Genomic DNA, 22,197 nt, shown 5'->3' with positions numbered 1-22,197 from the left:
CCTTCACTGCCTGGGATGCAGTCCTGTCTGGGGCTGCTGAGGGATATGTGGAAAGCACCACAGTGTGCACTAGAACATTGGCACTTGCTAGGGAAATGCAGAGGGTGGGAAATGGTGTCTTCTTGTAATGCCAATGTTTTCAGTGGAGTAGAGGGAAGATAGAATGAAGGAACTTGTCTTTGTCAAGGCCTGTTAAAAAGTATGGGGATGTATTCTGTAGAATAACAGCTTAAATTATGGTCTTTTATTCCTCTGTGCTGTAGTCCATGGAAAGCGTGGAGCCCAGTGAGAAGACTGAATGGTGGGAACCATTGGAGGGGTGGCTTTGTGGTGGATTGGGTTGGAGGCTCTGGTAAAAAGCCTAGCAGATCATGGAACACTTCTTAGAGCATGGTAAAACTGAGGTGTGAAAGGTGCCTGAAAGAGGAATAGCAAGGAGGTTAGTACTGAGGGAAGCAAAGGTGGTATAAAATGTCATTTGGGTACTGCAGCTTTAATGTTTGACTTAAATTCTTCCATGTCAGGAGAGGTTTGAGAGGGAAGAAGGAATCCTGGAAATCCTAGCTCAAAGCCTGTGGGCATGAATATCAAGAGGAAGTTGGGGAATTCATTTTATAGGCTGTCTTGTGGTTTATATTAAACAAAAATAAAACCCCAAAAGGTGAGGGTTCTGCTGGACTCCATCTGCTGGTTACCTCCCAGCTTCTGGGCTTGAGACCATGAGAGCAGCTGTACTGGTGGGAGCAAAGGTCTGCCTGTGTCCTAGCTCAGTGGCTTCCCGAGTGAGCAAAGTGATGTCTTTGTACCTGATAGCCTTAAATGGACTTGTGTTCTTCTCTTGCCTTGCTGCCCCTCTGGTTTTTCTGTTGTTTGTTCTTATTTGCAGTGGTTTTGCACTAATTATACCAAAGGGGATTTTCAAAGCACTTCAGGGATTAAATACCTCTTTCTGTAAGTCATGAAGAGTGAAGTGCCTGGTCCCTCCTTATCTATCTGTTGTTTTTGAATTCTTCTCTCTAGTGAACAGATTTCTGTAAATTCTTCCCTCGTTTTGCCTGATAGAAAACTGCTACATTTTGCAGATGCACCTGCCCCTGGTGTCCTTACCCAGCACCAAGGGGCCTGTATGCACAGGACCAGTCTGTTGTTCTCCCTTGACCAGAGAGGAAGTGGCAACAGTGAAAACAGTGATGGGGGGTTTTTTTGGGTTTTTTGTTTCTTTGCTTTTTTACTTTCTGCAGCTGGGTAGGGGTTTTGCAAGACATTACCATGAATATTTCAGAGTTCAGGAGTGGGCAAAGTGTCCTTGCTTGAAACTTCAGTATTGTGATTTTTGAGTATCCTCTTGCAATGTTTGCAGAACAAATTGTATAATGCCTTAGTGATGCCTGCAAATGCAGAAATGAGATTGTATGCAAATCAAATACAGCAGGTGTATTGTTATGACCCAACTGAGTAAAGCGATAAAAAAGCATGAGGAAAAAAAGATGGATTAAACTTTAAATTATGTAGTACTGTAAGGAAATGTTTTCAGCATAAATCCATTTTTTTGTCCCACTTAAAGACAGGGAGCTTTACCCCAACAGCATATTTGTGTTCTGGAGTTCACCTGTACTTGTACAGTAGGTTCATAGGATTTAATCTCAGCATGCTGTCATCCATACCACATGCAAGCCTCTACAAGATGGTGTAAATATCTCATCTTTAGCATTACTGGAATTAGAGCAGAAAGCAGTTACCCCGCATGGATGATCAGCAGCTGAAATATATAAAATTATTTTCTTTGTTTTCATGCTTCTGTTACATCTCTCTTCCCCCCCCACATCATGATCTTGGTATGGGAGGTGGTTCCTAACAACTTGCTGATGGGTTGCTACACCTAAGTGACTGGTATTGTTCCAGGATATTGTGTTTTCTGGTGGGAAAAGTGTACCTGATGGGATGTTCTCTGTTAGTGGGTTTTGCTTTCGTGCAGTTTTGCTGTGATTTTCCATAAGGTGTTAGAGCTTTTAGCATGCTGAAGAAAGAGACAGGTGGGATAAAAAAAGATAGTGCCTGTGTTTTTCATGTAAGAACCCAGTTAAAAAGATGTGTGACTTTACTTTTTTAACTGTTGAGTGTGAAAGAAATTCAAAGGTCTGAGTGATTCCTCAAAGGCTTTTAAACTCTTAATCTTCTTGCTTATGTCTGGTGAATGATACAGGTGTGTCCTGCTGTCTGGTACCGTTCATTTGCTGGATTCTGGATGATTTTTGTTCAGTATGGGTTTTCACAAAAATTGGTGGGTTTTGCAAATGTGTTTGCCCTGGTATCAAAAGGGCAAAGGCTGGAATTCAGCTGTGTAACAGGAGAGAATTTCTTCTGCTAGTAGAACTTCTCTTCAGTTCATCATCTGTTCTTCTTCCTCTTTTAGTTCCCATCACCCGAGTGGGACACTGTGACTCCTGAAGCCAAGAATTTGATCAACCAGATGCTGACGATAAACCCAGCAAAGCGCATCACAGCTGACCAGGCTCTCAAACACCCATGGGTCTGTGTAAGTGTTCTCCTTATTCCAGGTTGATCTGTGGTTTACCTTGAATGGACGTGTCAGGAAGGACCGAGTGTATTTCAAATATTTCAGATTATGATTTTTTTTTTGGATGCTGACTGTCAACGAGCCAACTTTGTCATGCTGTGGTGTTTTTATTGCCGCAGTAGTAAAAAAAAAAAATCCCTTTGACAATAGGATCAAAGCAGAGACTTCCCATGAAACTAGCTGAATACAGGCACAGTTTACAGTTCTTTTGGGTATTGCAGAATTTTTTCCAAGCAAGAGAAAGTTAGTGGAGACTTTATTCACACTTATCTGCCAGGTTAGAAATTCACCCACTATCCTCATAAAGGAAATTCAGGCTTGTGGTTCTATGCAAGAGCCATAGCTACTTTGACATTAGTCACTGGCTTCCTCATGTGCTCTAAATACTTGGCAGTATCAATCTCTGATTTCCTCTTGTGGTCTTAATGGCTGGAACACTTCTGGAAGTTGTCTTTTTGCAGTTGATAGGATCCCAGTCTGCTGTGGATAACAGATGTGCATCACTGCATGAAGATTATGCTCATTTTTTTGTATTGGTTCAGTAGAAATACATAATCTTTTCTCTTTCATGCTGAGAATCTGTTTCTGCAATGCTGGTACAAAGGTGCCAGGGCCTCTGCTAGTCAGCCTCTTACATTCAGGGGGTTGCCGTGTCCAGGGAGGCTGCTGCTCACAAGTAGTCCCTTACTGCTTGAAGTTTCTCTTTCAAGCTGCAGCTAATGCAGGTCTTTTCTGTAGTGCCTCTAACTGGGTTCCCCATGGGTATGCTTGTTCATTTCGCTTTGTCTTCATACTGTCTTAAATCTGATGTGCCTGAAAGGCAGGGAGGACTGATTCTCAATCATGAGTTTCTTGGGTGCAGTCCTGTCATAGCCCACCTTGATTTAATGTGTCTTGATGGAAGTTCTCAGGTGATGAACCAGTTGCAGTGTTTTGCAGCCATGCAGTGGGGAGAGGCTTGGCCATGTCAGCCTGAATGTCTTGATTGTGTGCAAGTGGAATGAACTTCCCTGGCTGATTTGGTGTGGGTATGTTCTTGATCTTCTGCTGTTCCTGTTTTTCAGCAACGATCCACTGTTGCATCGATGATGCACAGGCAGGAGACTGTGGAATGCTTGAGAAAGTTCAATGCTAGAAGGAAGCTAAAGGTAAGTACATCTTAATTTGCCTTAAGTTTGTTTTTAGTTCTCTGAATTTGAGGTTAGTGCCTTCCTAGCAACTTCCTAGTACTTTTTTTCATGACTAACACAGTGTTAGAGTAAGTATCTTATGTGGTCCTCCAGTACAGGGCACTGAAGCAGTGTACTGAGGGGCTGGGTAGTTTCTTTCTCCAAACTCTAAGCTTCCCATGCCTCTTCTGCTACATATTCACCCCTGCTATTTTCTGCCAGCGAGCTGAAATAGAGCAGCTAGTTCTGGGACTTCTAGTTCTGAACACTCTGCACCTTCCAGAATTAGTGTTACCAGTTGCCTGCAGCTGGGGCAAAGCCTCTGGCCTGTGCACCAAGCAGCTCTCTGCTGTGTGAAATCTAGGAAGCAGCTATGTGTTTAATTCTTAGTGCCATTTCAGATGTCCTAGGCTATCCTGCCTGGCATCTAGCTGCTGCTCTAGAAGGGCAGGACTGTGGGTGGTCCTTTGTCAGGCCTGTCAGCCACACCTGGGAATCCTGGGTACACTGGGCTTCTTCAGGGTAGCAGTGGGAATACCTCTGCATTGATAACTGATGCATTGTGTTCTCCGTGGGTCAGCCCAGCCCCTTTCTCAAATGGCACTTTCTGTTTTCCCTGCTTTGTCTTCCCCACAGGGTGCAATCCTCACAACGATGCTTGTGTCTCGGAATTTTTCAGGTAAGTCCTCAGTGTTCCCATCCCTTCCTTGGTTTTGTTTTGTGTGAGTGAACTGGAGAATATTTTAACCGTTTTGGGGTCAAGTAAGAGGGGAGGAAACATGCTTTCAGTTCGTCATGGTGTAATGGTGATCACTTCACCTGGGCTGGTGACCAGTGTGGAATAGGAAATTATTTGTTTGGAGAGGAGCACGTGGTATTGTACTCTGGTACAAAACAGAAGTCAGCCTCCATAATTGTCTCATGATATTTTATTAGCAAATTACTTGTGAGAATTCTAGTTGGTGTCGTTAGCTTTCCCATCATAAACCAGGAGTGAAGAGCTCTTATTAGGTAGGAGTGTTTCCTTTAGATCTGAGGCAGGGACAGGGAAGTAATATTGGTGAGAATAGGGACAGGAACTCTTTGGTATTGTATTACTCATCAAAAATGGGTCTGAAGTGTCTAGCTATTAGTTTTCCTTCTTGGAGTCTCAGAAGTGGTTTTCATTCCTTTTAAATTTAATAGCTGGTAGTCTGGCTCCCACCCAACTGCATTACGTAGTGCATTTACTGAAAATGCAAATCTCCACATGTAAATCCATGCTTTTTGGAAGATTATTGTCTTGGCTCGGCACACCTAGGTGACGCAGTCTTATTTGTGTTCATTTTCATTTGGGTGGAAAACCTCTATTTGTAAGTGCTTTTGGTTTATGGGATCTTTGTTTTCTTTACCCTCTTTGTAATTTTCTTTCTCTTTTAAAAGAGCAATCATTGAATGCATGAGTCAGATTTTTATTGCACCTGGCTACAGCTGCTTTCAAGTGGAAGTCTGCTATATGGATTATACAATGATGGAAATATATTAATTTCATCTGGCAATTTACTAATGGTGGATACCAATACTTGTATTCTGGATATTGTTACAATAAACTTGAAATTGGAATGAAAACCTCTGTGAAATGATCATCCCAGTATACAAAGTGCACATTCGTGTATACATTCTTCTGTGAACTCAAGGCAGCGTTTTTAACCTTCCGTATGGTGATATTAAAAAAAAAAAGTTAAACCATGTTACAATTAAGGGCCAACCCTCAGCAACATCCAAACCTTTTTTTCTTGGTTCTTGTTTTCAGGTAGACCTGTGCCAATATGTCAGCATTACTTGTATCTACTGCAATTTATTTTTACTGCTTTTCTCATAGTTTGGCCTTAAAAGGGACAGTGATTTTATCCATTTATCTGTCCCACAATCGTGCTATTACAGGACTTTAAAATTCTGTACTGTTTTCTGAGATTGATTCTGAAATAACTGTTTGAGGAGCTGTGGCACAATGACAGGATTTCTGCAGGCCTGTACAGAGCTAAACATTTTCTTGAGCCTTCTGCTGGTGTGAACTGGTTTTGTTCTATTTACACAGCTCGTCTTTATTTCACTTAATTGATGATTCTGAAATGGACAGGAGTTTTATTCTTTTTTTAATAAACAGAAGTTTTAGATTAATTTTTAGTCTTCAAATGTTGTGACTTCCAATGAAACAGCAGAAGTGCTTGGGTAAGAAAATCTCTTACAGCTATGATTTTGACTACATGAAATGCCGGAGAGAGCGGTTCTCCTTAATGGTCTGTGACCTATACATCCACTTAATCCCTGAGCTAGTACTGAGGAGGAAAAAGCTTGCTCTACTCATTCTTCTCTGTGTCAAGGGCTGAAGCTGCTGGATCCACTTCAGTTAACAGCTGAAGAAAAGGAAATCCTAGGTGGCCCTATAGTGAGTGCAGGGTTTGCAGTGTCACCGAGGTCTGCTTTGAATATAAACTGTGTTTCCAAGCATGAGAGAGTCAGAAAAACTGTCCAGAGAGAGATTTTAGAAATTTAGATGCAAAGCCTCTGTTGAGAGTAGCAATTCCTTACGTTTTTATGTGTTTTTAGAGGGGTGAAATCATCTACTCCTGTTTTCTTTGCAGTGTAATATGAGCTTGACTTTTTTAAAATTGTAGTTTTTTTTAATTTACTTAGGTTTTCTAGTTGGCTGCAGTTGAAGTAGATACGTCTGCTGGAATTAAAGAATAAATGCATGCTAACTGAAAGTAATGAGTTAGAAAGTTTGTGTGGGAACTTTGGGCAGAACTCAGACTTTTCTTACCATGAGAGGCATCTAACTGGCCTTGAAGAGTTCTGCAATAATATTTGTTTCTTTCCCTAAAGCTCTTAAGGGGTTTTTATTTTCTCAGATTTGGTGACACTATTGTGTGGGTTTTTAGAAGTCCCATTCCCAGCAGACTCGGGACTAGATTTATGAAGAGAGAAGCTTCTTCCTGCCTGAGAATGAGATCTCCTAAAAGCTTCTTTCACAGATGTTTTGAACAAAGAGGAAAATGAAGGCTCATGTGACCTCAGTATCAATTAATTAGGCACGACTGTACTATCTGCAGGAAATATGAGAAGACTCCTTTAATCTTCTTGCCATTACTATCTCCTGTGTCACATTTTGTAATAGGGAGTTTCTTCACTGTGTAGGCCTGTGACAAATTGTAGTCCTAAAGAATCTGTAGCAGTACTCTCTCTCTTTTTAGCCCATCAAAAATTCTTGCTTTTTACAAAGAAAGTTTCTGTTCTTTTGTGAGTAATTTGTTACTTGCTATGTGCCTTGTACCCCAGGCCCGTTAAGTTAAGGGATATCTGGTTTCTTTCCCCAGTTGTGATATATTCTACCATTTAATATTGGCTGTTTGTGGTTCTTTTTAGAAGATTGCATCTCAGGCCAGCTGTAGGCTATTTATTAAAAGCAGGTACAGTTGCACTCCTTTCAGTACAAGTTAGGAAGTTGAAACCTCATTACAATAAGATATTTCTGGCTTCTCTCCACACTCTGGGAGGTGTTAATTCAGCTGCAAGAGAGCAATGCAATCTAAGTTTTGCTGTGGGATTGTTAGGGTCACACTTGGGTGTTCATTTGGGGCTCCGAATGCTCAGAAGATCCAAGCAAACACTGATCTGATCTGCATTCACTTACAGAATACAGAAGTGCAGTCAGGTAAATCAGCTGATTAGATCATACGCAAGAAACTCCTAAATCATCTTCTGAGAAGTAAATGTAAATTTATTACTAGAAGAGAGTTGGCAAGGTTTTATAGAGACTCCTGCAATATTTAAGGGTGCCTGGACTCATTTATGCAGATAAAACTCTGTAAATAAGCTTGCTATAAATGGAGTGAAAGGATGGAAGGAGGCTGGTTTTCATCTTAGGAGCAGCCATCTTCACCAAATGCTGAGAAGTGGCTTTTCTCCATAAGCTGATTTTTACGAACAACTTAAAAGTGGCCTATGTAAAATTCTTCGAACTGTTTTCCTAAGTGGATTGCAACTGTTAGTTTGGGCTGTTCAACAAGCTTTCACACTGTGAAATTCACTTCTATCACATGGTTCAGCACAAGTCCTGTGTTCAAAATAGATCCTAAGACAGACATTGCAGGTAATTAAGCCTTATGCCTGAAACCTCTCTTTTTAACTGATGTTGAGCATTTTTCTGGGTTATTGTCACTCCTTGCTCAAGTCAGTTTTGTGAGGGAGCTATTGTGGCAGAGTGTGACAATGACTGGAATTTGTTACATGTCTCTGCAGATCCTTATTAACACTCCAATGTGCAGGTTTGGGTTTTTGACTAGATAGGTGAGGTTGAGAGAGGCTGGAGGCAGATTCAAGGAGCAGAGTTCTTTCTAACTAAGTAAAGAAGACCCAAATATGCCTGTGCATATTTAGTGTTACCTGTACGGAGACATTTTTAGCTGACTAAAGAGCAAGAAGGAGGAAGTAATACAAATACTGAAGAGGTACTGAAATGTTTTGCTGTCTTGTTATACCTGCCTTCCAGATGTGTAAAACTGAATTTTTGCTATTTTGTGTGTGTGTGCATATACATATATATTTATACTCAGGTTGAAATTTGAGTTCTTTTCTTTAACTGAAATGAGTAATATCTGTGAAGTTTCTACTCTGTTATGTTAGGTAGATACTGATTCAGAAATTTGTATCTCCTGGTAGAAATCCAAAGGTATGAAAATATGGAGGGGGGAAAGTTACTAAGGTATTTGTAGAGCTTTAACTAAATAAGTGTCACATCACTGGAAATCACATTTCCCAAGCAAAAGATGAAATCACAGTTAATGAAAAATTGTTTTTAAGTGTTTTTTCTGTATCTACTAAATCTCTTTAAGTTTTGAATGTGAATGGTGCTCAACTGCTACAGTGTAGACCTGCCAAAGTGGTGGATTTCAGCTAGTAACTTCCATTTGCATCTTCCTGGAGCGATATGGATTTCATGACTGCATTTAAGTGTTTATCACTATGGCCACAGAGTGTAATTTATTATCAAAAGTGAATGTAATAGAATAATTTCTTCTACTTCTATGTTCCTCTCTCTAAAGTTCAGGAAAGCTCTGTGGATACTTTTTAATGTGGTGTTTGTTCTTAACAAATAGATATTCTCGAAGTTACACGGCATTCATGGGCATTGTGCACGATGGTAGCCAGAAGTGCCTCTTATGACTGCCCACTGACTGTTGGCTTATTTGTGGTGACTCCAGAAGTGACATCGAGTAGAGAAATAGTTAATATGACTTTCTTTGAACTGAGAATATGAGAATGACAAGCTGCAACTCTGTGTCATTGGGAAGTCTGTGTTGGTATGATACAATTTTTATTTTATCAAGTCTCAGTAAACTCCAGAATTCTTCAGGTATAAATGCTTGTGTTTAGAAACCAGAACTTGGCTTGTTTGTTGGAATAGCATCTTAAGTTAGACAGATTTAATAAAAGCAGCCTCAGTGTTCTTCCTACTTCCCAAAAAAGAACTCTCTGGAAGCTTAACTGAAGTGAGAGATGTAACTGAGTTTTGGCAGCTGAGGACAGGGCAAACCCAGGGACAGGCTGGACGAAGGGTTGCTCTGTCTGGAAGAGGAGGAGTGGGGCTGGCAGTGGAGAAGCCACTATCCCTGGCTGTCTTTGGATTGAGTATTTCCTCTTCAGTCCCCCCTTGGCTCTGGGACATCCAGAGTGTCTGGTGTTTATTGCTGATGAGTTCAGCATTGGGGATTTGTGTTTCTGCCAGAAGCATGGTCCAGAGCCCAGGCTGTTTACTATGGAGGCCAAAACTGAGAAATGTGGGAAGAGGGAGAGGCCTTTTGTGTTTTTCTTCAAAGATTAACTGAAGAGTGTCTTGTTAAGCCAGGAACAGAACTGTGTTTTTAAATTACTGGGTTAGCAGCATGTGCATTTGTGTTTCTTTATTCTAGAAGAACTCCTAACTTCTAGAAGTTGAGAGAAGAGGGAATTTAATTTCTTTAACATGCAGAGAAAATGGGAAAGATAGAAAAAATTAATACTAGCATCTCATGTCTGGAAAACCATTGACCATTGGTACAAGACGGTTTCAGGAATAGTAGCGAATTTGCCTGCATTTTTCTTTGGATTTTTCCCCTCCAGTAGTCTCTTTGCTAATCTGCCTGTCTTCTAAAAGGATTTTTGTTACAGGAAGTCTTGTCTGTTGCTTCTGCAGAAATTCCTCTTGCATCCTCTTTTATTTCTGTCTTGTAACTTGTGCAGGTTGATCTGTGGGTAAACCTGCATGCGTCCCTGTTGTGTGAGGTGTCTAAGTCATCTTTGTGTGTAAATGCATTTCATGGGCTCTCCAGCTGTCTTTATGAACCGCAGTGTGATGCATGAACCAAATACACCACAGACCAAGTTTCTTTCTACAGTGCTGGGATGCTGTCAGGCCTGTGGGAGAGCAGTGTATGCCATGCAGAGGTACCAGAAGGGAGGGAGGCTGGATGGGCAGGCTGCACCAGGGAACAGGGATCAACAGTGCTGGGCTGTACAGAGGGGCTCTCAGCTGAATTTGCTTTAATGCTGTGAAACATGATTTTAGCTGTCTTCTGTCCACAAAGACAAATGTGAGGTTGTGGGAAAACTGCAGAAAGAGTGAGAAATGTTGGTTCCCTGCTTGTCTCTGGGATGTTCCCAGAACATATGGTGGTACTATTTTGCTTCTCTGATGGTGGATTTGGGTGGGTGTTGTTTTGGTTTTTTTTCACTTCAAGGATGTCCCATTTGGCGTATTTGTTAAGTTGCAGAATCCTTTACTCCTTCTGAAGCGTTGTAAGGCCGTAACAGTTTCTTGTTTTCAGCAGTTGTTGTGTGAGATGCCTTGATGCATGTGTGGTATGAATGCTGGACCCCTTTTGACCCCACAGTCACACTGTTCTCCTTCTCACTTGCATGTAGAATCAAGCTAGCCTTTGCCATGCCTTGAAGGTGGCAAGAACTTATTTGTCTTGCAGTCTTGCAATGCTTGCAATATGTGTACACTCAGAAAAGAAACTGTCACAGGGGAGATGAGTTGCCTTGCCCACCTTCATGTGTGCACATTGGAACACTGTGTTTTGACAGATCACATTCAAAAAACCTCTGCATGAAGTTTTTCCAATGTTCTTGGTTTCTGAGAGCTGGAATGAAAACAAAATTGTAATCTAACTTTATACTTGCATTAGAGAGTAGAGAGTAGTAGTACATAAAATTTAAACAGTTGCTTAGATATTATGAAAACCTTTTTTGCCTAACATTGCTGCTTCTAGATGGACTGAGCACTGTGAAAATTGGTCAGTATGTCTTTGGGAATGGAACATTTCAACGAGTCATGGGAGCATTGTCTTAGGACTTGCCTTTTCTCTAGGCCTCATCTTTGCTGCACCTAAAACCCAGGTGCCCAGACCCATAAGCTTCCCAGCAGCTGCTTAGGAGAGACGTAGCATGTGTTGGTACTGTAGTTGTCTTGCATGCTGAAGTTGATACAACAGAATACATTCTTCATAAGCAGACAAGAAATGGTTTATGTCTGTTGAAGTTGTAGATGGGGTCTTGGTGTTGACAGTCATTGTTAATGTACTGCTTTGCTGTAATAGATGGAGCAGCTCCTTCATCACTCCCAAGGGTGCCTTCTGCCAGGCTTCGGTTGTGGGCTCTCTGTGTGTGCTCATCATTCTCTCAGTTTCATTGTAGTGCCAGTTGTTCAACTCGAGCACAGCAGAACATCTTTATCTTTCAGTAAAGAAATTCAGCCTAGTTCCCTGTCTCTTTTGCCATTCTTCCTTTTTTAAGTTTTCAGATGCTGCTTTTTGCACTTTTTCAGTCCCTTTCTTTTGGGTATCCAGCTATCCCCAGAGAAACTGAGTAACAGTAATTAGAAGGCTTCTGTGTTATCAGCACCCCCTTTATAAGCCACGTCTGTTATGTGAATGGCTGCCCTTACAGGTGCAGCCTTTATCCTATTGCAGAAATGAGACAGGTTTCTTAAGCTTTTCCCCCTGTAACTGCTGGCACTTCTGGGTGGGGTCACCCCTCAGAGTGAGTTGAGGTTTGACACAGAAGCTCTAAATTACCATTTCTGACTTGTTCTTGAGATGGTGAAAGTGGTAGTATTTTGCCTGAATAGGTGAACAATAGATAGGATAGATGATCCTCTGCTATCAGGATGAATTTGATAAGTGACTTGTCCTGTTTTCCAGGTCTCTTGCTGCTAGAGAGGAATTATCAGGATGGTTGTCCTTCTGAAGTTTTGTGCATTTTTGAGGGAAGTGGTGGGGGGGAGAGAGAGAGAGAGAGAGAGTCTTGAAAACAAATTATGACCTAATTCTGCTTCTCTCCACAGCTGCCAAAAGCCTGCTGAACAAGAAGTCAGATGGAGTGAAGGTAAGTTCTTGCTTTGCCATTTCACTGTCTGTCCCACCATCTGAACAGAAGGCAGCCACTCTCTCTGGTGCCCGTCCCCTTCCAGGGTAAAACCACAGCCCTGTCCTGTGGCTGGGATTGCTATAATCAGTGTCTTGTTATGGAACCCTGGGTGGGATCTTAGTGTTCCTTACATGCATAACTAGCTAAGTGCACTGTTGCAGCAGCAGGAATTCCTTTTCCCCTTTCTGTGATGCATGGAGAACTGGTCAGCACTGGATTAGAAAGACCGAGGACTTGCTCAGTTGTGACACATGCCTCTTGTTAGTCTGTTTTGTTCAGTGCTTCTGACTGAAAATTACACAGAGCAATTGCGAGTGACTGATGATATACCCAGCAGACCCCATGAAAGTTTCTTTGTCTACTCACATGGACAGATGCTGAAGGTTGAGCTGAGAAGAAGGGTGGGGAAGGAGGAGGCTCCAAATGTTCGTGTTTGGACAGAACAGAAACTGAGGATTGTGTTAAAAGTTCAGTTCATGTGCCTGAAGTTGAGGCACTCTCCTGTTCCCTTCTGAAGGGAATTATTTTTTCCCCACTTCAATGTCACTCTTTGTGTTGCATGGTCATCATTTAATTTTGGAGGTCACATGGGCCCTTGCCAAGGCTCTGTTGTTGCAGGCAGCAGCCCTTTACCAACTAAAACTGGAGGAGAGACAATTACCGGCTAGAGCATGGTCCTCCCCTAACTGTTCTGAAGGGTAATTGTACTCCACATGGAAAAGAAGCGTTGGGTTTATTTCTTTGCATTTTCCTTTGAAGTCCAAACCTTCCTCCACAGCTGTTAGGTGGAACAGTTCATCTCCTGGTTTAGCACCGTGGGCAGTCTTCATTCTCCCCTTTGCTTCAAAATCCCGATAAGGCAGGGGAGAAGTAATTGGAAAAACAGTTGGGATCAACATGTCTACATAGTTTTGTTACCTATCTAGGAAAAAAATGTCTTTGTTCTTAGGATTCCTGATTTCTAACATGCTTTCAGGGAGTGTCACATCTTGGGTTAAAATATTCAAAAAATGGGCAAAGGATGTTCACGTAAATCTTGAGGTACAACTTCCCACTAATGTAGTTCCAAGGGGACCCTGTAGGTTAGAACCTTCCAGCTCCATGGAAAGCTTGTGGTGTTTGGTTCATGGAGTACATGATGTCTTCCTCTGTGAAAAGGATAATTCTGGATTTACTTTTCACCCCTTGGCAATATGTGTTGTTCCTTGTATGTGTAACTGAATACTTTGATAAAGTGGAAGGTACATTAGAGAGCATAGCATTCTTTGTTCATGGTGAATGAGATTGTTGTCTGGAAACTGCTGCTTCTGCAGGACTGGAGACCATGCAGCTTCCTCCCTCCAAAGTGTTACAGCAGGTTGGCTTTGCAGTGTGAGCCCCAGTGCTGTCCATGAGGTGCATTGCTCATGTTCAGCCTGGGCTGAGGGGCCCTAGGAGAGGTGTTAAACTTTCCATTTTCCCTAAGTGGTGACTATCTTCAGAGGTGGATTTTGAGTCCTCACTTCTGTAAGTGTTAAAATTCAGAAATAAATCTTGTATTTCTTATTAAAACTCCTGTTTTGAGTTACTCTTCTGCTCAGTAATACAGACTTTTAAAAGTACAAGTTGTTTTCCCCCAGTACTAAGCTTGGACAAGATAGAGAGTGTGTGATGGTCTGTGTGTGTTTGTGGGACATCCTTCACATTTCTGTTGTGGGATTTCTACATGTCTACATGCTTATCTCTTTCCTTGCCCTGCTGTAATGGGTGCTGCATCCCATTCGAAGTGTAGACTTTTACTATGTCCATTTGTTTGTTGGAGCAGTAGTGGCCCATTGGCTGCTGGGGACAGCCTTTGTGCTGGTCACTATCTGGTTGGTGGCCTCACCATTGTGACCAGCCTACTTGGCATGTGTTGCTCCTTATGCAGGAAACTTGTAATTTTAGCTCCACTCACTTTCTCACCCTGTTCGGTTCTGACAAACAACTTGTGGCAGTGTCTGGTCGAGGTAAGAGCATCTGGTCTTACTTGTGGCAAGCGATGATTTTCTGCCCATTGCAGTAGTGCGGAGCACAAATACCGTGGCTTGAGCATCAACCAGATTTTCAGCTTTGTGGTATCTTTTCATTCCCACTTCCTATATAAATTATTCTACATCGGATGTAGGTTTAGAACGAGCACTGCATGCTGTAGTTTTAACTGTAGTCTGCTGCTGACCACATGCCATCTTGTTAGGCTGTTTCTCACATTTCCTCCAGATAAGAAGACTGGTTTGAATGTTGAGTTTTCTGTTTGTCTCTTAGAACCTTCTTGGAAATTAACTCTTTATGGAGATTTGAGAGAAAATATGTTTCAGTTTCTTCATGGTTTTTATCTGAAAAAAATATTTTTATTTATGCACCATAAGACTGTTGTCACAGATATCCACAAAATAGATAAGAATGGAAAGAGTATTTCTTCCACAAATAGGTTATTACACTAGTGTAAAACTCAATGGCTTTAAAGACATTAAGGGAAAAAAGCACCACCAGTTTGTGTTAATTTACTTTCTGTTCAAGGTAACTTTCCCCCTTGTTTGGCTGGTATTCAGAGCTGTCTGTGCTAGAATTCTGCATTGTTTGACAAAGATAGTAGGAATTTCTATGACATAGTATTACACAAGCTTGAGTGAGACATATACACCTTTCTCATGCTTTATTCCCAATAACTTCATAAAAATGTGTGTTGGTGAATTTCTGATGCAAGGTACAGCATGTACTTGCTGACACATAAATGAGAGAAGAATGATTTAATAGTCATATGTAGTGATACGAGCATCTAGTGTGAGTTGTGTTGAGCTGATACATTAAAAAAGGCACAATTTTTGTTTCTCTAGCAATAGGCTCAAATCCTTCACTGAAGAAAATTTAGCAGTAAAGCAATGATGATGGATTCATTTTACTTGGATCAGACCATTCTGGAAGGCAATGGGAAAAGCTTAAATCAGGAGGGGAGGACAGGAAAGGAACTTTTTTTAAATTCCAATACTAGTGTGCCCACGCTGGGGTTGTTTTGATAAATTTCCATGGATGTGACCCTCCCCTCTAGCAAATTCCTTTTCAAACTTTATTTGAAGCATTCCTTGTTTTCATTTTGCCCTGTTGCTTCTGTTTCAAGTACTAATTCTGCTAATTGGTAGATATTTCATCAGCTTGGCACTTGAGAACTTTTCCATTATCTTAAATAATGAATGATTTAAACTGCCTTGAATCTTAAATTCTGCCTGCTCACCAAACCTTTGTGATGCTGCACTCACTTTCTTCGAGCAGAATTTGGATCCAGACTGTAGCAGCAGGAAGGCCCAAGTTTTATCCCCAAGGAATATGGTTTTCTGCTTTCAAATCCAGAGAGTGAGGCTAGAAGATGCTGAGTGCCGAGTTGCAGAGCCCCTGTAAGATACCACATATCTTGTGGCCATCACTGTAGGTCCCAGGTATTTTTTTAAGATTCTAAATTTATGAGAAACATTGTGCATCTACCATTTTAAAATTTACTTCAGATAGTTTCAAATCAAATTTATTTTCTCTTGTTCCCCTTTCTGACTGTAATCTGGAGTTGCCATCTACTTCAAGGTGAGAGAGGGGTTAAGGAGTGGGGCTGGGGCAAACACCTGGATGAAAATTAAGGACACTTTATGCTCAGCGTCCTTCCTCTAAGCTTGTCAGGTCTGGGCTCCCTGTAGTTAGTGTTACATTCCTCATGCTGGTTTTTTTTTTTTTCTTTTTTTGTTTTTTTTTTTTTTGTCTCTGGGTAGCACTTCAAAGAGTCGTGTTCCCTTTTTTTTCCAAAGGGGCATTTCACTTCCCGCTGGTGTGAGAGGCTGTGTGTGTTTCCAGTTGTAGCAGGGCTTGTAAGACCCATTTCTATAATCAGAACTTTTTAATGCACAAAGTGTTATTTTCAGTTAAGCATGTAATTGTTATTATTTTTAAATTGGTCCTTCTCTAAGCTCTTTGTCAGTTTCTTTTTTTCTTTCTTGTTTACTTCTGACCACTTGGGTTTGTGACTAGGATTTACAAAATTATATCAGTAATGTTCCTCAGGCCCACTGTAACACTCTGTGGAGATAGTAAATTGTGGAGTATGCTGTGGGATGCAGGAGGCTTTAAGAGCATTCACCTGCAATGCTCTGCCAAGTCTGTTGATTTTCTACCTTGTCTTTCTGCAACATGCACTCTGTTTTCTTTCCCAGTGAAAGCTGGATAGCTCAGCTGAAAGGAGGACTCAAGTGAAAGGGAAAAAATATCCATTTATTTGTTTTAACAAGGTTAATGTTCTAAGATCTGCCCTGTATATTACATAACTGCAAAGAGGTACCAAATACCATTTGTTCTACTGTTTGGAAGGAATATTGCAGTAAGTGTACATTTTATGCCTGATTGTGCACCAGCTTTCCCTGCTCTTTGCCCAGTAAAGAGCATGTGGGGAAGAAAGGATGCTCTGTAAACTGGCATGGCTGCTGGGAAGCAGTTGGTGAAAGGCACAGTAGCAAGGTGAAGCAACCTATAAAATCTGCAAGGGTCAAGTGACAGTCACATGATGACCAACAGGAGTTAATGCTCTTATCTCTGCATCTGGACTTTTTATAATCTGAAAGCCATACTGTTTAAAGCACCATTGTTTATGGTGAAGCTAAACAGGGAGAATCCAAGTTCATCTGAACAGCAGAGTTCTGCGCTGAACTGTGTTATGCAAGATACCTGGGGAGTGCTTCAGATCTGTTTAAGTGCTGACATCCAGTAGCACATTATATCCACCTTTGATGCATTCAGTTTTTTCACTGCATTGTTGTAATGCCTAGAAACACCAACTGAGATCAAGGGTCCAGTGTGCTTAGCTAGTGGTGGCTAAGCAGAAAATTTCTGCCTCTTAGCTTGCAATTTAAATAGACAAGCTGACAAAAGGGCAAGAGAGAAGATGGCTTGACAAAGATTAAATTATTTGCTCAGCATCACACAAAAGGCTAAAGAAGAAGCAGAAATAGGACATCAAATTTGTTGGTTCAAGATGACTGTCACTATGATGGTCTGCTTTTAGTTCAACATTTTTTTCCTACCTTAAGTTCTGAAATTGCTGTCGTCTCCATAGGAATATGAGTTGCTGCAAGCATGATATTCTAACATAAATACTGTCAGTATCATGCTGGGGGAGAGCTGCATGTAGAAGATAGACAAAAAGCTGTCATTAAAAGAAATAGCCATGTTAAGTTCCTAAGACTATGAATGGGACCTTGCTTGGAACCACTCTACTTCTTATAGTATGTTTTAGTATGTGTTCTGGAATGATGTACACTCACCATTTCTAGTATTTCTGCCATGCTGAAGAGACAGTGATTCTTCAGGTTGTCTTCTGTCATCTACTGACTTCTGTTGATTGTTACCTAAACCAAGTCTCTTCTTTAAGTTTCACTGTTGAGAATCTGCTCTTCTTTCGAGATGAACACCTAAAATTCACACATATAATACAAATAGAACTGTAACAAGCATTCATCCCTAGGTTTGTTGTCTGTGCTGTTTTGGGAGAATGTTTTCTCACTCAGGTGTAGGGAAACCCTTAAAGTGATCAGTGAGGTACTTTACCATAGGCTGTAACAATTTTTTTCATTCCCTGGGACATCTCTGCACTGCCGAGTAGTTCTTAGAGATGTATCTGTGTTATGGAAAGGAAAGAGAACGCTATAACTAAACTTCTGTTCTCTTATTTACTTTGCTAAGTTGCAGTAACATTACAAGAAGAGCATAAAGCTTTGCTCACTCAGCTAGTCACCTTGGGAAGGTAACAATAGATGGTTCTGATGCAGCTGTTAAGATGTATTGGGAGATTGATCTGGTTTCAGTAACTTCCTTGTATGTGATTTAAGTTCTGATGCTTTAGCACTTACTGCCAGCGCCTCATGTTGGCATTTTCTAACCTGTCCTGTGTTTCAGTAGTACTGTCATACTCTGGTCGAAACACAGACCTCACTCCCTGCCCTTTTCGTACTGCCAACCTAGCTTTTCTTCCCCGTGTTATTATAGTAGCCAGTAATAATGTGCTTTCTGGGATTTCTACACTACATCATGCCCTGTAATAGACTGACACTGTTTTAAATTTAGCTTGTACTCTTAATTAAGTTCTGATCTGCAGAGGGTTCTGTTTCCTCCTGTGTCAGTGCTACTTGTGCCTCTGTGTAGGAGGGTGTTTGTTTTCTGCATGGCATGGTTGATTGTTTTCATATTGACTCTTTTGCTTGTATCTTAACATTTTCTGTCCCTTTTTTCTTTTGTAACTCACTGGAAGTCTGTATGAATTTCAAATGAGACTGTCTTTCTTAGAGAAAAGTTTACCTCAGTATCCATATAGTCTCTTTTTGTCTGCTGCAACTTACAGGATACATTAAAAATAAAAACTGAAGTTTTTCATTGGTGTGAATTTCCAGTTTTCCCAGTTAAAAATTCCCTGTTGTGATGGGGTAAAAGGCTTTCTCTGGGTTGATGGCCGTCTAAGCATTGCATTCATGCACTGGTAGTACATGCTATTTTAGCTCTAGCTTGAGGAAAAGCCTGTGGAGAAGCTAAATTGTCCTGAAAGAAATGAGAGGAAACACAAATTTGTAAACCATGTAATGGCAAGCCCTGTGTTGTGCCCCCATGAAGTGAAAGACTAGTGAGCCAAATGCTGAACAGATCAGAGTCTGTCTGTACCGGAATTAAAGATCAGATGAGGCAGAAGCTTTGCTAGTTGGAGTCTGTTCAGGCAGTGGCTATGTGACTGTGGACTGTAGGGTGTCATTAGGAATGTGGTTCTGGGTATGAGGTGAACGTGGGCGCTTCTGCTTTCAAAGACATGCCAGTCCGTGTATGTGCTTGAGCTCTGATGTGAGGATAGCAGGGATGATGGCAGTATTCAAGGCTAAGAGCTGTGAAGGCTCAGTAAGGGTATGAAGACGGGAGCTACAATTCCGTGGCCCGTTCTGTGTTCACGGGCTGCTCAGGGGGTGCTGCGGTAGTGTGCAGGAGTCCAGAGCTACAGAACTGAGCCCATGGCATGGCAGGACTGACGGGAGGTGTGCTGTCCTGTACCACTCTGTGGGCTAGACTGTAGTAAGCAGCAGAGAAATAGCCCAGATAGTACCGAAGGAGAAGGGCAGATGGAAAACGTACAGGGAGACAGCAAGGGGAAGGCGTAGCATTGTAATGGTGAAAGACCTGCCGGGCTCAGTGTGAACTGGATGACACTAAGGGTTTAGTGAAAGAGGAGGGAAGTGCATGCTGAGCCTCGTTTACTGGAGCGTGCAGTTTGCTGTGGAGGTGTCTTTGAAGGTAACTGAAGATGCCATTGAACAAGAGTAGAGTCCGAGGAGGTTGAGTAGTTTGAACCTGTTTGTTCTTTTCCCAATATCTGAGAGTGCAAAGTGTTCTGGCTGTTGAGTGCTTCTGTCTTTCTTGTTTGAGCATTAGTGCACCTTACCTCTCCAGTCAGCCCCAAATTCAATGTGAGGGAGCCTTTCTCCTCCCCATGCTATGCACACAAGTTCCCTCTTCTTTCTTTATCCCCTGTGTGTGCATTTCTGTTGTGGCCTCCTCCCTACCCTCTGACTGAGTTGCAAACACACCTCTGCATCCTCCAAATGTGGACACACAGGCGGTTTCTGCCTACCTCTTCTCAGGCTGGAGAAGCTGCCCCATTTTCTGAGGTGGGAGAGCACAGAGAGACACTCCCTCGTATCCCACATCTTGTGCATATATACTGCTCTCTCTTCTCTCCTTATATCAGTGTGTGGGGCACCTATGTTCTGACCTCAGTGTTTGAGGGGATGGGGATCTTAAGCCCTGCCCTTTCCCCTGGTGTGTAGTCGTGTGCTTTAATGGTGACTTCTCTCTCTCTTCCTTTTTTTCCATGTCTCTGCATTTCTGCTGCTGCTTATACCTGCCTCAGGGGAGCATTATTGGCAGGGGGGCCCTTGCTGGCACATGACTGTGTGAATAGTTTCTGTGCTTTTCTTCTCATCTCCTCTCTTCCCTTCTCTTTCCCTCTCTCAATGATGTGTCCAGAAAAGGAAGTCGAGCTCCAGTGTGCATTTGATGGTGAGCACCTCCCGTAAGCTGCCTGCGATTCGTGCCTCCGCCATTTTCCATGCCATGCACGCTCGGCTTGTGCTCATCACCCTACATAGCATGTCCGTGCAGGGGGGTGGCAGGGGGGATCAGTGTGCACTCAAGGGTCCATATCCTCACAAAAAGGGCTCTGTGATCCTCTGGCCACATACAGCTCCCATTTTTTGCAGAAAACCCAACTGCTGGCAATGCAGTTTGACTCTGCCTGCTCTGAATGTGAAACAAAAAAAGACAGTGGTTCTCCTGGGCTCGGCAGAGCAGGTGTGTGCCTTGCCTGGACATGAGGCTTTGTCATTCTGTTGCGGAGGTGCCAAAAAGAGGAACAGGTGCTGTCATCCTTGATAGGAGCCTTGCAGTGTAGAACAAACTGGGAGTCACTCCAAATGTGGCAGAGACTGATGGGGCTCCACTGTTCCGATGAAATGTGTGGGCACAGCACCATAGGGCAGCTCAGAGCTGCGGGTCACTTCTTTTTTTAGCATACTTACTGAAAAGGTTTGTCAGAGCCTTTATAATCCAAAATTTCCTTTTGTCCTGATCTTGTTTATGTATCCCAGCATGACCAAATACCCAGTAACTGCCCTCCCTGTCCTGTTCATTTCCTTTTTCATTCATCAAAGTGTTTGACATTTATTGAATTCGTCAAAAGAGTAGTCAAATCCACTCTTAAGGGTCCAAGGAGGAAATTGGCCAGTGTCATATTGTCAGAAGTCATACACAACCCAATGGCACACTTAGACACCAAGATATGAACAGTAACTGAAGTACAAAAGTTAGGTATTGTATTATCTTCTACGCACAGAAAAATAACAGAAAAGATTTCTCCCGTTTCAGATAGAAGTGGGAATGTTACAATACCAAGAAAGCAGAATAATTATTTTTGCATTACTACCTGGAAGATACTTCTCCTCTTCCTCCTTCAATGATACCTTAAAACTGTGTAAAAAAAAAACCCACAAAAAAAGTAATCCCAAAGTACTACTTTGAAAATCTGAAGTGAGTGACTGACTTTTCACCACCCCTGCCTTTATATGGGGCAGAAGTTCACTGTGCCTTTCATACCTTTTTTTTTTTTTGCCCACTGCCAGCAATACCTAAATTCCCTTTGCATATTGTTTTAAAGCAGCTGGTATATGTAAACCATGCAAGCATCAGCCTCTGAAAACATGGAAGCAGTGAGAGTGGCTGAATAACCAGAGACAGCCCATGTCTTGGTTGTTACTTTCCTTTAGTCGGCTACATGTGTGTGTCCCTACGATATGAGCACTGGTCTGTTTTCTTTCTCTTGCACCCTCTGTGTTGTTCATGCCTGTCTGTCTGTCTCTTGTCGAGCTCAAGAAATGTTGCCAACTGCCGTGCCAAAACTAATCGTGTTACAGAACTTAAGAAAGGCCTAGCACCTTTATAGGTGAATTGGCCTCTTTTAACTTGAGTTGTACAGAATTACCAAGGTTTGTACCCTGACCAGTGGCTGATGTTGACTGGCAGCAGCAGGGAAGGGAGGAGTAAGAGTTGGCTGTGCTGCCTGCACTTCTGGGAAGGGAAGGCTAGCTTTTTCCAGGGAAGAGCAGTTGGTTAGATGGCCACATGACATGAGTGTGTGCAGGAAGCTCAATATGTCACATACCTCCCTTTACCTGAGAAACAGCTGCGAAAAATGTGTATTCTAAGCTGCCTCTAATTTCATTGGGACACCATCCTGTAGTAAAATGCTATCCAATTCTGGACTAGCAAGCATGATACTTGGTCTTCTTCAGCCCACTGGCTGGGGAAGAATATCATGGGTGAGCTGGGTGCTCAGTGCAGACTGAAGGGCAGGCTGTGTGCTTTGGGTGTGTGGGGGTTGCACTTTATAAGGCAACATAACACTCCTAACAGGTTGTCAAC

The 22,197-nt window shown here is 42.0% G+C and overlaps 1 protein-coding gene across 9 annotated transcripts in view; it reads left to right on the top strand.

Moving 5' to 3' along the window:
* Positions 1–22,197, top strand: part of CAMK2G (calcium/calmodulin dependent protein kinase II gamma) — a 117,963-nt gene that overhangs the window by 77,608 nt on the left and 18,158 nt on the right. For 5 of the 9 annotated variants that reach the window (XM_066191447.1, XM_066191442.1, XM_066191444.1 and 2 more), the window contains exons 10-14: positions 2,414–2,536; positions 3,643–3,726; positions 4,384–4,426; positions 12,113–12,153; positions 20,248–20,280. In XM_066191447.1, the coding sequence (XP_066047544.1) occupies positions 2,414–2,536; positions 3,643–3,726; positions 4,384–4,426; positions 12,113–12,153; positions 20,248–20,280 (324 nt within the window). The remainder of the gene's footprint in view (positions 1–2,413; positions 2,537–3,642; positions 3,727–4,383; positions 4,427–12,112; positions 12,154–20,247; positions 20,281–22,197) is intronic. The other 4 variants (XM_066191448.1, XM_066191443.1, XM_066191446.1 and 1 more) reach the window with 1 other exon arrangement.

This window comes from Chamaea fasciata, unplaced genomic scaffold, assembly GCF_029207755.1.
Source record: "Chamaea fasciata isolate MVZ Bird 193981 ecotype frontalis unplaced genomic scaffold, bChaFas1.0.hap1 SCAF_9, whole genome shotgun sequence".
Classification (NCBI taxonomy): Eukaryota; Metazoa; Chordata; class Aves; order Passeriformes; family Sylviidae; genus Chamaea; species Chamaea fasciata.
This window is presented reverse-complemented; position numbering and strand designations above follow the sequence as displayed.